The sequence below is a fragment of the Muntiacus reevesi genome, chromosome 6, assembly GCF_963930625.1.
Source record: "Muntiacus reevesi chromosome 6, mMunRee1.1, whole genome shotgun sequence".
Taxonomy (NCBI): domain Eukaryota; kingdom Metazoa; phylum Chordata; class Mammalia; order Artiodactyla; family Cervidae; genus Muntiacus; species Muntiacus reevesi.
The window spans coordinates 44251894-44265079 of NC_089254.1; the positions used below are offsets into that span (position 1 = coordinate 44251894).

The 13186-nt window shown below is 41.4% G+C and overlaps 1 protein-coding gene across 1 annotated transcript in view; it reads right to left on the reverse strand.

Moving 5' to 3' along the window:
- PUS7 (pseudouridine synthase 7) overlaps positions 1 to 13186 on the reverse strand; it is a 51410-nt gene that overhangs the window by 34525 nt on the left and 3699 nt on the right. Inside the window, exons 2-5 of the mRNA XM_065938712.1 lie at positions 7104 to 7524; positions 6151 to 6235; positions 5916 to 6017; positions 38 to 182 (exon numbers count right to left, since the gene is read on the reverse strand). Coding sequence (XP_065794784.1) covers positions 38 to 182; positions 5916 to 6017; positions 6151 to 6235; positions 7104 to 7524 — 753 coding nt within the window. The remainder of the gene's footprint in view (positions 1 to 37; positions 183 to 5915; positions 6018 to 6150; positions 6236 to 7103; positions 7525 to 13186) is intronic.

Consider the following 13186-nt stretch of genomic DNA (forward strand, 5'->3'; position numbering starts at 1 on the left):
GGAAGCAGAAGAAACGCCAGGTCACAAGCCCACTTACTTGCCAGAGCCTTTTTTCCAGCGGCATGATAGGCTACTATATATTTCTTCCCCTCTCTGTCTTCTGTTTTTGTCTCTAATCCTGGAAACAGAGATTTAATCGCTTGATGGATGATGGTTCTTTTCTCTTTGGTGTCCTCAATAACCTATTAAAAACACAGATAATGATACTAATTTAACAAACATTAAGTAAAGGAAATAATACTGAAGAATTAGTAAAAACACTACTTATCTTAATAATGATATAAAGTAACCAAAGCAGAAGGGCACAATTTCAGAAGTCTTTTTTTTTCCTTTAATTATTTTTTTTATTGAAGTATAGTTGATTTACAATGTTTCAGGTATAGAGGAAAGTGATTCAATTATACATATATAAGATATTAAATATAGATAGCTCCCTGTGGTATATGGTAGGTCTTTATTGTTTACTATACATATACTAGTTTGTATCAGTTAATCCCAAATTCCTAATTTATTAGTCCCTCACCCCTTTCTCCTTTGGTAACCTTAAATTTGTTCTCTATATCTGTGAGTCTGTTTCTGTTTTGCAAATAATTCATTTGTATCATATTTTAGACTACATGTAAGTGGTATCACATAGTATTTATCTTTCTCTGTCTTACTTCCCTTAGTAGATCCCTCCATGTTGAATACTATTTCATTCTTTTTTATGGCTAAGTAGGATCCCAGCATATGTATGTACTACATCTTACTTACCCATTCATCTGTTGAAGGATATTTAGGTGCCTTTTATATCAGAAATCTTTTAGACTTTTACAAATTGCAAATCCTAAAAATCCATTTATTGAGTCTGTCCAGCTGCCAGGTACTGTTACCTATCATTTTATAATCACGGTCTTATTTAATCCCCATCAGTTCCCTATCAAGCCACCAGCACATTTATTTAGAGATGAGGAAAGTGAGGCTGAGAGAAGTTAAGATTATATATTTGGAGGGGAGCAGAGCCAGATGTGAATTCCAGGCCATCCAATTCCATAGTCACCCATCACAGACGCTCTCTTTCAGGGACGCAGCTAAACAATGAACACCTCAGGGCTCACAGATGGAAAAGCAGGTGAGCTGTGTGTTTGGGGATATCAGAAACTCAATTCCCTGAATAATGCAATCTAATCTACTCCTGCGTCTAATGAACCCTGCCCTATACTGAGGAACTTTATAACGACAATTCAGTATATTTGTTTACTAAAAGAGAAAAATCTACATCAAGAAAATGTAAACTTTAACTAGTTATACAACTGTTTTTCAATTTCTGAATGTATCTTACACTGAGAAATACATTTCATACCTGGATTCAGTATCCAGCAATATATATTAATATATGATGGGTTAGTTGGGAAGTCGTGTCTGACTCTTGCGACCCCATGAACTGTAGCCTGCTAGGTTCCTCTGTCCATGGGATTCTCCAGGCAAGAATACTGGAGTGTGTTGCCATTTCCTTCTCCAATATATTAATATGTGTATGCACCTTATTAAAAATCTAAAAAAATGTACAGAACAGTACTTAACCCTTATAATGTGCAATACACTGTTATTTCCTATTTCATTATGTTATAAAAATGTTGGTTAGCAAGAACAGTTTCTCTGAAGAGGTAAACAAAAATCGACAAATCTCTGGCCAGGCATTACAAATAAAATAAGAAATGAAAGAGGAGAAATAACAACCAATAACACAGAAATACAGAAATCCATAAGAGAATACTGTGAACAACTATATGCCAATAAAGTTTCTCCACCAATCTACAAGAAATGGATGAGTTTCAAGAACATACAGTCCACCAAAATTGAATCAAGAAGAAATAGATAATTTGAACAGATGGAGCACTAGAAATGAAACAGAATCTGTAATAAAAAATACTCCCTGCAAACAAAGGTCCAAGACCAGATGGCTTCACTGGGGAATTCCATCAAGCATACAAAGAGAAACTTACACTGATCCTTCTCAAACTCTTAAGGGGAGGGAACAGTCCCAAAGTCATTTTAAGAAGTCATCATCCCATACCAAAACCAAAGACACTCATTATAAAGAAAAATATTATCTTTGATGTAAAAAATTTTAACAAAATATTAGCAAGTCGAATCTAACAACACATAAAAAAGACTATATACTATAATCCAGTTGGATTCATCCCAGGGTCACAAGGATGGCTCAGCACATGCAAATCAATCAATGTGAGGGACTTTCCCTGGCAGTCCAGTGGTTAAGACTCTGCTTTCACCGCAGGGGGCACAGGTTTGATCTCTGGTAGGGAAACTAAGATCCCACATGCTACAGCCAAAAAAAAAGGACAATTAATGTGATACACCCCATCAACAAAAGACAAAACCATATGATCATCTCAACAGAAGCATAAGAAGCATTTGATAAAATTTAACATCCATTCATGATATAAACTCTTACCAAAGTAGGAACAGAAAACAAACAAAAGCAAAACTAAACAAATGGAACCTAATCAAATTTACAAGCTTTTGAACAACAAAGAAAACCATCAACAAAAATGAAGACAATCTACCAACTGTGAGAAAACATTTGCAAATGATGTGACTGACAACAGACTCACTTCCAAAATATAAACAGCTCATACAGCTCAACATAAAAACAAACAAACAAAAAACCCAATCAAAAACTGGGCAGAAGATCCAAATGGCTATTTCTCCAAAGAAGATAACAGACATGTGAAAAGATGCTCAACACCACTAATTATTAGAGAAATGCAAAACAAAACTACAATGAGGTACCACCTCACACCGCTCAGAATGGTCATCATTAAAAAGGGTACAAATAAATGCTGCAAAGGGTATGGAGAAAAGGAAACACTCTTAAACGGTTGGTGGGAATGTAAATGGTGCAGGCACTATGTAGAATAATCTGAAGTTTCCTCAAGAAACTAAAAATCGAATTACCATATGCACCAGCCATCCCACTCCTGGACATATACTTTGACAAAACTATAATTTGAAAAGATACATGTTCATGGCAGCACTATTTATAATAGCTAAGACATGAAAACAACCTAAGTATCTATTGACAGATGAATGGATAAAGATGAGGTATTTATATAGTGGAATACTACTCAGCCATAAAGAATGAAATAATGCCATCTGCAGCAATATGGATGGACCTAGAGATACGTATCCTAAACAAAGTAAGTCAGAAAGAGAAAGACAAATAAAATAGGATATACCTCATATGTGGAGTCTAAAATATGGTACAAATGAACTTATTTACAAAACAGAAACATACTGACAAACACAGAGAACAAACTAAAGGTAACCAAAGGAGAAAGAGGGTGGGAGAGGAATAAATTAGGAGTTTGTCATTAACAGATACAAACTACTATATACAAAAACATAAAAAACAAGGTCCTACTGTATAGCACAGGGAGCTAACATATTCAATATCTTAAAATAAACCCTAATGGAGGGAATTCCCTGGCGTCCAATGGTGAGGACGCCATGCTCCCACTGCAGTAGGCATGGGTTCAATCCCTAGATGGGGAAACTAAGATCCCAAAGGCCACAGTGAGGCCAAAAACACACAGAAACAAACAAACCTAATGAGAAGGAATATGAAAAAAAAAAAAAAAAAAAATATATATATATATAAACTGAATCACTTTGCTGTACACCAGAAAATAACACAACACTGCAATGAAAAAAAAAAATGTAGGTTAGGATACAGTACACTAATTTCATGACCCACTGATGGACTGTAACCTGCAAGCTAATAAGATGCAATATAACTACTACTAGCTAAACCTAAGAATATTCTAGCAAAATAAAAAATATAAATGAATATGTATGTAAAAGAAAAATACATTATAATATAGATAAGAGATTTTTCATATCGAAAAGTGAGTCTAGGGGAATCCCTGGTGGTCCAGTGGTTAGGACTCTGTAGGTTCGATACCTGATGGGGGAACAAGTTGAGTGACACAGCAAAAAAAAAAAACCCTGAGTCTAGATCTAGAATTCACTGGAAGCAATGAGATGGAACCACAGTTTGTATGTATGAGTGAATACATATTCAGATCTCAAAAATTCAGATGAGGACACAGCTACCCACGGTTCATGCTCTTTAAGGTAAAATCTTTCAGTAGATGGCATAACTATAATTTTTAAGGTGATAATAAATCTTGCCATCTCTGTAGGAAAAAGCATATTATAGAGATAATATATTACTGCACTGCCTGGACCATCCTCCTAGAGTACTCTCAAAACCAATTCTTGGGAATTTCCTCCTTGACACTGTTGACTATTTTGTCTATGAGTAAATTCAGTCATTAAAGATCTCTACAATTTTAATAGTACATACTTCTGAGAAATTTTGGTGGGGAGAAGAGGAGATGAGGGTTGGAGGCAAATAACAAATTCTGAAAGTGAAAAAAGTGAAAGTGACATCGCTCAGTCGTGTCCGACTCTTTGCAACCCTATGGACTTTGCCTGCCAGGCTCCTCCGTCCATGGGATTTTCCAGGCAAGAATACTAGAGTGGGTAGCCATTTTCTTCTCCAGGGGATCTTCCCAACCCAGGGATCGAACTCAGGTCTTCCATGTTGCAGGCAGACTCTCTACCGTCTGAGCCATGAAGGAATCCCCCAAAATTCTGAGAAGTTACAGTAAACTCTTTTTACCTGGGAGCAATGGAAGTGGCAATTTCAGACAACCCAAAATCCAGCAAGTCATCAAAATATAGTACAAGATGAATTTAACACAAACTTACAATTCTAAAAGTCTTGTGCTACAAGATTCTTAGAATCTTGTAATGTATTTTCTTTGCTACAGAGATCACCTAGAGCTGCTGTGTCCCTTATGGTAACCACCAGCCATACACGGCAACTGAGCACTTGACACATGGCAAGTCTGAAATGAGATGTGCTACCAGTATAAAGTGACACAGGATTCTGAAGACTTAGTAGGAAAAAAAGAAAATAAAACATGTCATTAGTAATTCTGAAAATACTGATTATATATTGAAATATTTTGATAATAGTAGGGCAAATAAAATATATCAGCAAAATTATTTGCCTGTTTGTTTTTACATTTTTTGAAGATCTGATATTGAAAACAAGTCTCGCATCACAATTTCACTGGACAGGACCATGGTGGTGGTAGTTTAGTTGTTAAGTCATGTCCAACTTTTGTGACCTTGTGCACTGTAGCCCACCAGGCTCCTCTGTCCATGGAGTTCTCCAGGCAAGAATACTGGAGTGGGTTACCATTTCCATTTCCTTCTCCAGGAGGACTGAACCCACGTCTCCTGCATTGCAAGCAGATTCTTTACTGCTGAGCCACCAGCGACAGCACTAACTGAGAAGAGTAAAACTTCCATAACAAAGGGCTTTTAAAAAGGCATTTACTGTTCTATTTAGTAGCTGAGCCCTTTTTTGAAAGAACAGAAGTAGTCTCAAGATAAGCAGAACAACACTCCCTCACCTCCTTCCCCCAAGCCCCTCCCTCCCAGTGCCCCATTGGAGACCAGGAGGCCTTTGGCGCTGGGCCACGGCCCCGTCAGGACCACACGGCCAGGCTGACAGTCCTCTGCAGCAGACACTGTGATACAAGGGTCACTCTGCAATTCCAAACAGCAGATTTTTTTGCCGATTTGTGGTCATGTAAAAAAGTTTTTTTTAAAGCAAAAATACAACTTTTTTTCTTTTGGCCATAGTTTATCTGAATACTTGTTACCTGTCACTGATAAAAAACATTTTTTAACACAGTGCTCTTTTAGATCAAATAGGGCAAGTCCGTCCTTTTGTTAACTACTGTAATTCTTCCAGAAGACACTTATTAAACATCCACCCAAAAAGACGCAATGAAAACCTTAAAAAAAAACTTTTCACATGTTTTTGCACTACTTACCTCAATGGCAACACTGGTTTCCTTATTTTTAAAAAGCTGGAGCTCTTCTAAACGCTGCTTTTCTTCAGCTGTTAAAACTGTAAATACATCTTCTGAAGGATCCTTTAAAATAACCATGAGAACTCCCAGTGAGTCACACACAGAATTTGAGGCTGTCAAAGCTCTGTATTTCTATGATCTCCAGGAAATATTATTTTTATACAGAAGGTGACTTTTGCTAGAGAGCTGTTCCTACCTCTTCATCTACTGGGACAGACAAGTCACTCAAATGGCTGATTCGTCCATCTCTTCCTATTTCGTGAACAACGAAGTCAGAGTATCTGAGGAAAGAAAATCAGAGCATTAACATTTTGCTGCCTATTAATTTTAGGCGAAAGTTTGTCAACAGTAAGCCTTATTATTGTGCAAGACAGGTATTAAAAATAAAAACTTTCAGTGCAAAGTCATGTAGTTATTTTTTCTGGTTTCATGATGAAGTCTAATCCACGCCTTGGCCTGGTACCAGGTACGAAAAAGACCTTCTGAGCTTCTAGAATATTCTTCCAGAAAAATGCCTAGATCAAAGCTTATTAATGTTGCCCTATGGTTATATAGGTCATTCTAAAGTGAATCATGAAACACAGCAAATTTAATCAAATTGGAAGCCAGTGTATCTACCTTGGGCCACCCTGAAGCTTACCTTTATGCTAAATCCTTTACATACATTATTTAAAGTACCATTAACTATTCCCAGGTAGCATGACCCATTTTTCAGACAGGGATTCTGAGGCTCAGAGGAGTTAAGTAACTATCAAGTGGCTGAACTACATTCACATCCAGATCCACCTGGCGACAAAGACCACCTTCTTTCTCCTGTCAATGTGGCCCATTCAGGTAAAAGAGTTTAAGATTTTAAGACCAATTCAAGGGAAAACGCGAAACCATTTAATTACCACTGAAAGTAATTTAAGGAAATACCCATTCACATACTAACAAAGCATGCCACAGGGAAACTGCTATTTTTTACTCATTTTATAATCAAATAGTTTCATTTACTCATTTGGGCAGCTTTCCTTCATCCTATTCCTGACTGACCATTGGTGTGAAAAATCCTTGGGGACAGAATGCTAAATCGAAGAATAGACTGATTTCTTTTTAAAGTAAAGAGTTAATAAAACAAAAATAACTTGATACGAAAACAAAACAAACCTTTCTTTTAAGATTCCTGAGAATCCCTGGTGAGAGCTTACGAACTTGGTGATGCCCACATCCAGCTCAGACAGCCCATGCTTCATCATGTCTGCAAAGCTCTCCGCTTCCTCCTCCTCCTCACCCTCCTCTGAGAGGCCATCTTCCTCCTCCTCTTCCTCTGACGGAACTTCAGAGTTCTTTTTACCCTGTCCAGCAGTTTTGGGAGGCCCAGGCACCTTTTCGCTGCTGGGTAGAGAGCTGTTTTCTAGCCCGTCTTGACCTGTGGCTGGGCAGCATTCTGAGACCTTCTGTCTCTTGGCCTCCTCGGCTGAGGCCACACTGTCATTATCTTCGATGGCAACGGACCCCCGTTTCAATGACACACTAGTCATTTCTGTCATCTCCATTTTCAAGAATCCAAGAAAACATCTAAGAGAACCTTTTAGAAGGAAGAGAGCAGGTGGTAAAAATCACTTCTATACAGAATTGGGTTTCAGCAAACAGAGGCACAGTTAACTTTGTTCCTAAGGTCTTAAGGATCAATTATTAAAATAATTATTCCAAATACGTTTTTAGTGGCATAGAAAAAATGGTACAACACTTCTGCAGGGAATCTGGTATCAAAAGCCTTTAAAATATGTATGCCTTTTGACCCAAAAATACTTCTTTAAGGGATTATCCTAAGAAGTTTATTAAAGTGCTTCAAGTTTTAGCTGTAAGGATGCTCATCTCAGTGCTTTTACATTAAAAAAAATTAAGAACAATGACATTAAGGTACATAAGCTGAACAAAATGTAAAAACAATGTTCAAAGAAACTGGAAAAGGCAGTTACTTCTAGGAGAGGGTATAGGTGGCTGGGGACAGCAGGAAGACTTGTTTTCACTGAATACCACAGTTGTATCACCTAACTTTTGCTTCATGGATCTTGCTATCTTTTCGAAAAACTGATTAAGATAAACGTGTATACATATATTCACTGACATGAACACATACTCATACCATTTTTTTTTTTTTTTTTTTCTTTTTAAAGCAAGGAGAATGAGATTTCCCTAGTGGTCCAGAGCCTTCCAATGCAGGGGATGTGGGTCCGATCACTGGTCAGGAACTAAATCCCATATGTCTCGGGACAACTAAGCCTGAGCCTCAGCTACTGAGCCTAAGCACTTTAGAGCCTGGGTACACAACTAGAGAAGCCCGCACACAATGAAGACTCAGCACAGCCAAAAAATAAAAAATGGACTTAGAAAAAAAAGCAAGGAGAATAAAGAGTTCTTTAAGTACAGAGTTTCAGTTTTACAAGATAAAAGAAGAGCTTTACATATTGGCTGCACAACATGTATGAACTTGACACTACTGAACTATATACTTAAAAATGGTCAGAATGATATTGTGTGCATTTTGCCACAATTAAAAAAATACAGATCATTTAAAGCTAGTACACAAATTACTGAGCAAAAGTCTAGGAAGTTATATATCCTTTGCAGGGCAGAGCACACATTTATTAATATCTAAGACTGCAACTGCCTGTCTAATTTGATTTTATTTGATGCTCTAGGTGAAACAGGGATAAGGCTTTTTCTTACTGTAATTCTATTGCTATTTAGTCGCTAAGTCATGTCTGACACTTTTGTGACCCCAGAGACTGTGGCCCGCCAGGTTCCTTCCATGGGACTTCCTAGGCAAGAATACTGGAGGGGGCTGCCGTTTGCTTCTCCAGGGGACCTTTCCGACTCTGGGTTCGAACCCGTGTCTTCACATTGCAGAGTGGCTCCTTTACCACTGAGCCACCTGGGAAGCCCTGTATTAATTACATACGGAGATGCTTAAAGTAACATACAAACTCAGTAAACATAAAGGACATAAATGAGCAGAACATCCTAGTTCTCCTAGTTAACCAGAATCCCATCTATAGAAGCATCTACGGCAGAGCAATAATGATGAACTAAATTTTAAGAAACCATGTTTGATCTTGCCTCATTGTCAAAAATCAAGAATGGAAAGAAAAGGAAAAGGAAAAAAGGATCATGACGACTACAAAAAAAGGGTGGGAGAGGTAGAGAGAAATGTCAGTAAAAATAATTTTGTTTGAAAGACCAAAAAAAAATTAAGAAAATGGAAGAAACCAAGAAACAGGAACAGAAGTGGACTGCAACTAGTTATACAATTCATAAAATTATCTCTTTCAAGTAAGAAAGCACTTATTTTTTACATGTTCTAAGCAAGGTTTAGCAAAAGAGAACACTGACTTATGTGATGTTGGTGCTATTTCATTCTCATTTTATTTCAACAAAACTGCCCTCTGAGCTTGTACACCAGTGAGGGAGGCAGACAGGGCCTGGGGCTTACTTGGAGACACGGCAACCCACAGAGGACCATGGGGCTCTGGCGGTGAGGGTGTCTGAGAAGACCCCTTCCTAATCAAAGACCAGAAGTGAACACAAGAGCTAAGCTCTGGGGACTGTGTAAGAGAGAGGCTGTGGAAAAGGGGGGAGGAAGGTGGCGCGGCATGCATAGGAGCTGGAGGAACCCCACCAGGCTGGCCCCGCATCGCAAAGAGTAAAGCGTACAAGCAGGGAGCCTGGAGTTAAAGCTGGGGGCTGGCTGAAGCCACAGCAGGCTGAATGGAGGGCATCACATCTGAAAAACCAAACTGCTATCTGATTCATGCGTCAGAGATATTTCTCGGCATCTTTTCAAAGAGAAAGATGGGGTTAGGCTGGGAGATTAGGTAAGACAACAACCGAGGAAAGAAATCAGCTTGATCTAAGGCTGAGGCAAGGGTAACAGAGGGCGGAGGTGGGTTCAGGAACATTTAGGAGGTGATGCGGACAGGACTGGGTGACCAATGTGGGAGGAAAGAGGAAATACAATAGGATGACTCAGGTTTTCCATCCTGGGGACTTGAGCGGGTAGGGGAACTCTTCCTGACATGGGGACCCCAGAAAGAGGCGCGGGGGCCCGGGGGTGGGGAGGGGACAAGCGCGTGTACAGTCCAGCAAAGCTGCTGGCACCTGGCGGACATCCCCGAGTCACTTATCACACTGTGTCACACACAGTCTCCCCCCAAACCCACAATGGCTCCCCAGCGGCGGTGCGGCCCTCGACCAGGGACTGAGCGCGTTTTGTGAGCTGCTGGCCCGGGACAGTGCCTCCGGAGCGAGCAGCATGGCTGCAGAAGCGCCTGCAGGAGGCCACGAAGGCGCGGCCACCGAGACGCCCCAGGCGTGAAGACACACCTGCGCGATGGGGTGGGGGGCTGCGCGGTGGGCATCTACAGTGCAAGACCTTCAACCACGTGGAAATTAAGCCTGAGATGACCAGCCACAGCGTAGGCGAGTTCTCAGTCGCCTACAACCCGGTGACATCTGGGCCACCCACCTGTCCTAATTCACTCCCCTCAAGGAGCCTGCCGGCTAAAAGAGACATAGACAGCTCTAGAAGAAAACAGCCCCACCCCCACCCCAAGTCCCCAGCTGGCCTGACAGGATCTACCAGGAGGCAGATACCCTTCCGAGTCCCACACCCTGCTCTCTTCAGGGCGGGCTCAGGTTTTACGGTGAGCTGCACACCTACCTCCTTCCCAGAATGCAGAGAACTCATCACGCTCTTTCTCAGCAACCCGAGGGCCACGAGCCTTGACAGGAACACCAGTTACTTCCTCTTCCCCACTCTGCTTCGGCACCGTCCATCATCCGCTGTGTTGATTTCCAATCCTCCACACACGCCTCTAACTCAGGCCCAGTCCCCACAGGTGCCAATCCCAGCCTGACTGCTCACAGAACTCTCTCCAGTAGGAGGTCCTCCATATCTGTATTCTCAGATCAACCTAGTCTCACCTGACAGGATGGACATGAAACTGAGCCAGCTCCAGGAGAGAGTGAAGGATGGGGAGCCTGGTGTGCTGCAATCCCGGGCGTTGCAGAGACCGACACAACCGACCAGCTCCACACCGCCACCACCACCACCACCTGTCCTTTAAGACTCATCTGAAGACCTTGAGGCCCAAATCCCATGCCCTCCTCTCTATTAAGTCCACGTCTTCCCATTCTACCTCCCTTCGTGTGCACTGCCCATAAAGGCACCCCAACACCAGGCTTTCCCGCCCCACCTTCCAGCTGTGTAACTGGTCAGAGTAAATACCCTCCCCTAGCCCCTGTTCTTCAGCTGAAAAACACGAATAATATGTGCTTCATAGGACTGCTGTGAAAATGAAATGAGATGACAGAGTGGCTAGCCACAGTAGGAACTACATAAATGCTAGTCTCTTGTCCTCCTTCAAGAGGTGTGCAGACTCTCTGAGGATATTAATTCTCTAATACCTGCCAGAGAATCCAGAGAAGTATAATAAGCATCAGTGCATATTTTTGAGACGTCTTGAAACAGGTGCTGAAGCTCTTCCCCATCTACAGAGGTCAAAGACACACTAAGCAGCAATTCCCTAATGAAATACTGGTCCTGGGCGATGACATCAACGGCCACCAACATCACCAAAAAGAGAAAACCAGACGCTGCAGGCCCCCGAAAGGACATGCTGTTGTCTATGAAGTTCTTACTGACTGAAACTATGTCTACTAGTCTAGATGGTATAAAGAGACAGATGTTACGTTCACCACCACCACAGCGAAGTGATCAGCAGAAGCCTGAATGTGGAAAATTCAACAAGGATTAAGACAGTCCCTCAACTAATGGAAAGCAACAGGAAAAGGAGGAAAGAGGAATGTACAAATAGATAAACCTGGATCTTTCTTTGAATTCAGGTTTAACAAGCCAACTGTTAAAAATGTATTTATGAGACAATCAGGGATACTGAAACAGTGGGGACAGTTGATGACATTAAGATAGCATGGTCAACTTTTAAGGTGCAATATCACTATTCAACTCAGTCGCTCGGTCGTGTCCAACTCTTTGCAACCCCATGGACTGCAGCATGCCAGGCTTCCCTGTCCATCACCAACTCCCGGCGCTTGCCCAAACTCATGTCCATTGAGTTGGTGATGCCATCCAATCATCTTGTCCTCTGTCATCCCCTTCTCCTCCTGCCTTCAATCTTTCCCAGCATCAGGGTCTTTTCTGAGAAGTCAATTCTTCACATCAGGTGGTCAAAGTATTGGAGCTTCAACTTCAGCAATATCACTGTGGTTACACTTAAAAATAGAATCTCTATGTTTGAGAGATACAGACTGAAATCTTTATGGTTGAAAAGATATGAAGTCTGGACTTTGTTTCAGAATAATTTACCAGTGGTGAATGCAAGTGGAGGGGGTACAGATTTAAAACAAGACTGGCCATGAGTTGATAATTGTTGAAACTGGGTGATGGGAACATGGGGATGTCATCACGTCATTCTGCCTACTGTGTATGTCTGAAATGTTTTACTATCAAAGTTCAAGGTATAAAAAGATACACTAATTATTCTACTGTCATCAAACCACCACTCTTTCCAGCTCTACTGCTCCCTCTCTCCACCTGTTCTTCAAACACACCAAGACCTCCAGTTCCAAGATACCACCTCTTCCATCTTCATTTCTTCAAGTACTCCAAAGCTCAACAACTCCAAACTCCTAACCAACGCTCAGCACTCTTGCTCACTAGTCCTGCTGCAAGATCCCTGCTAAACCTCAACTGAGGACCAATTCTGCTGCCTCCACCTGTGCTCCTGCCTGGAGAACACAGGCCAGGTGAGTGGACTTCTTCTCATGACAACCCTCCAGGCTGTCTTGCCATCCCTCCAACTCCTGTGTGCCATTCACAAAGAAAACAGGGGTCCTCAGGCAGTGCACCTCCTACCAGCACATACACAAAACCCCCTATTGTAACCACTGCAAGCAACGGAAGCCCTCGGAAGGGAGGTCCAGACTCATTTTAACATTCACTCGCTCCTCGTACCTGTACTTCATCCCCTCAACAAACACTCACCGTGCCCACACACGACACAACACGACACACAGCAAGTCAAATAAACACCCACCAGCATGAAGCTCACGTTCAGGTGGGAGATCTGGCCTCTACTCCATGCTTTTCTCCTGCCTCTGGAGGTGCTCTTTTCCCCTCCTGCTCAACTTGCTGCTTACATCTGGCTTCCTTCCCCCGTTCTGATCCC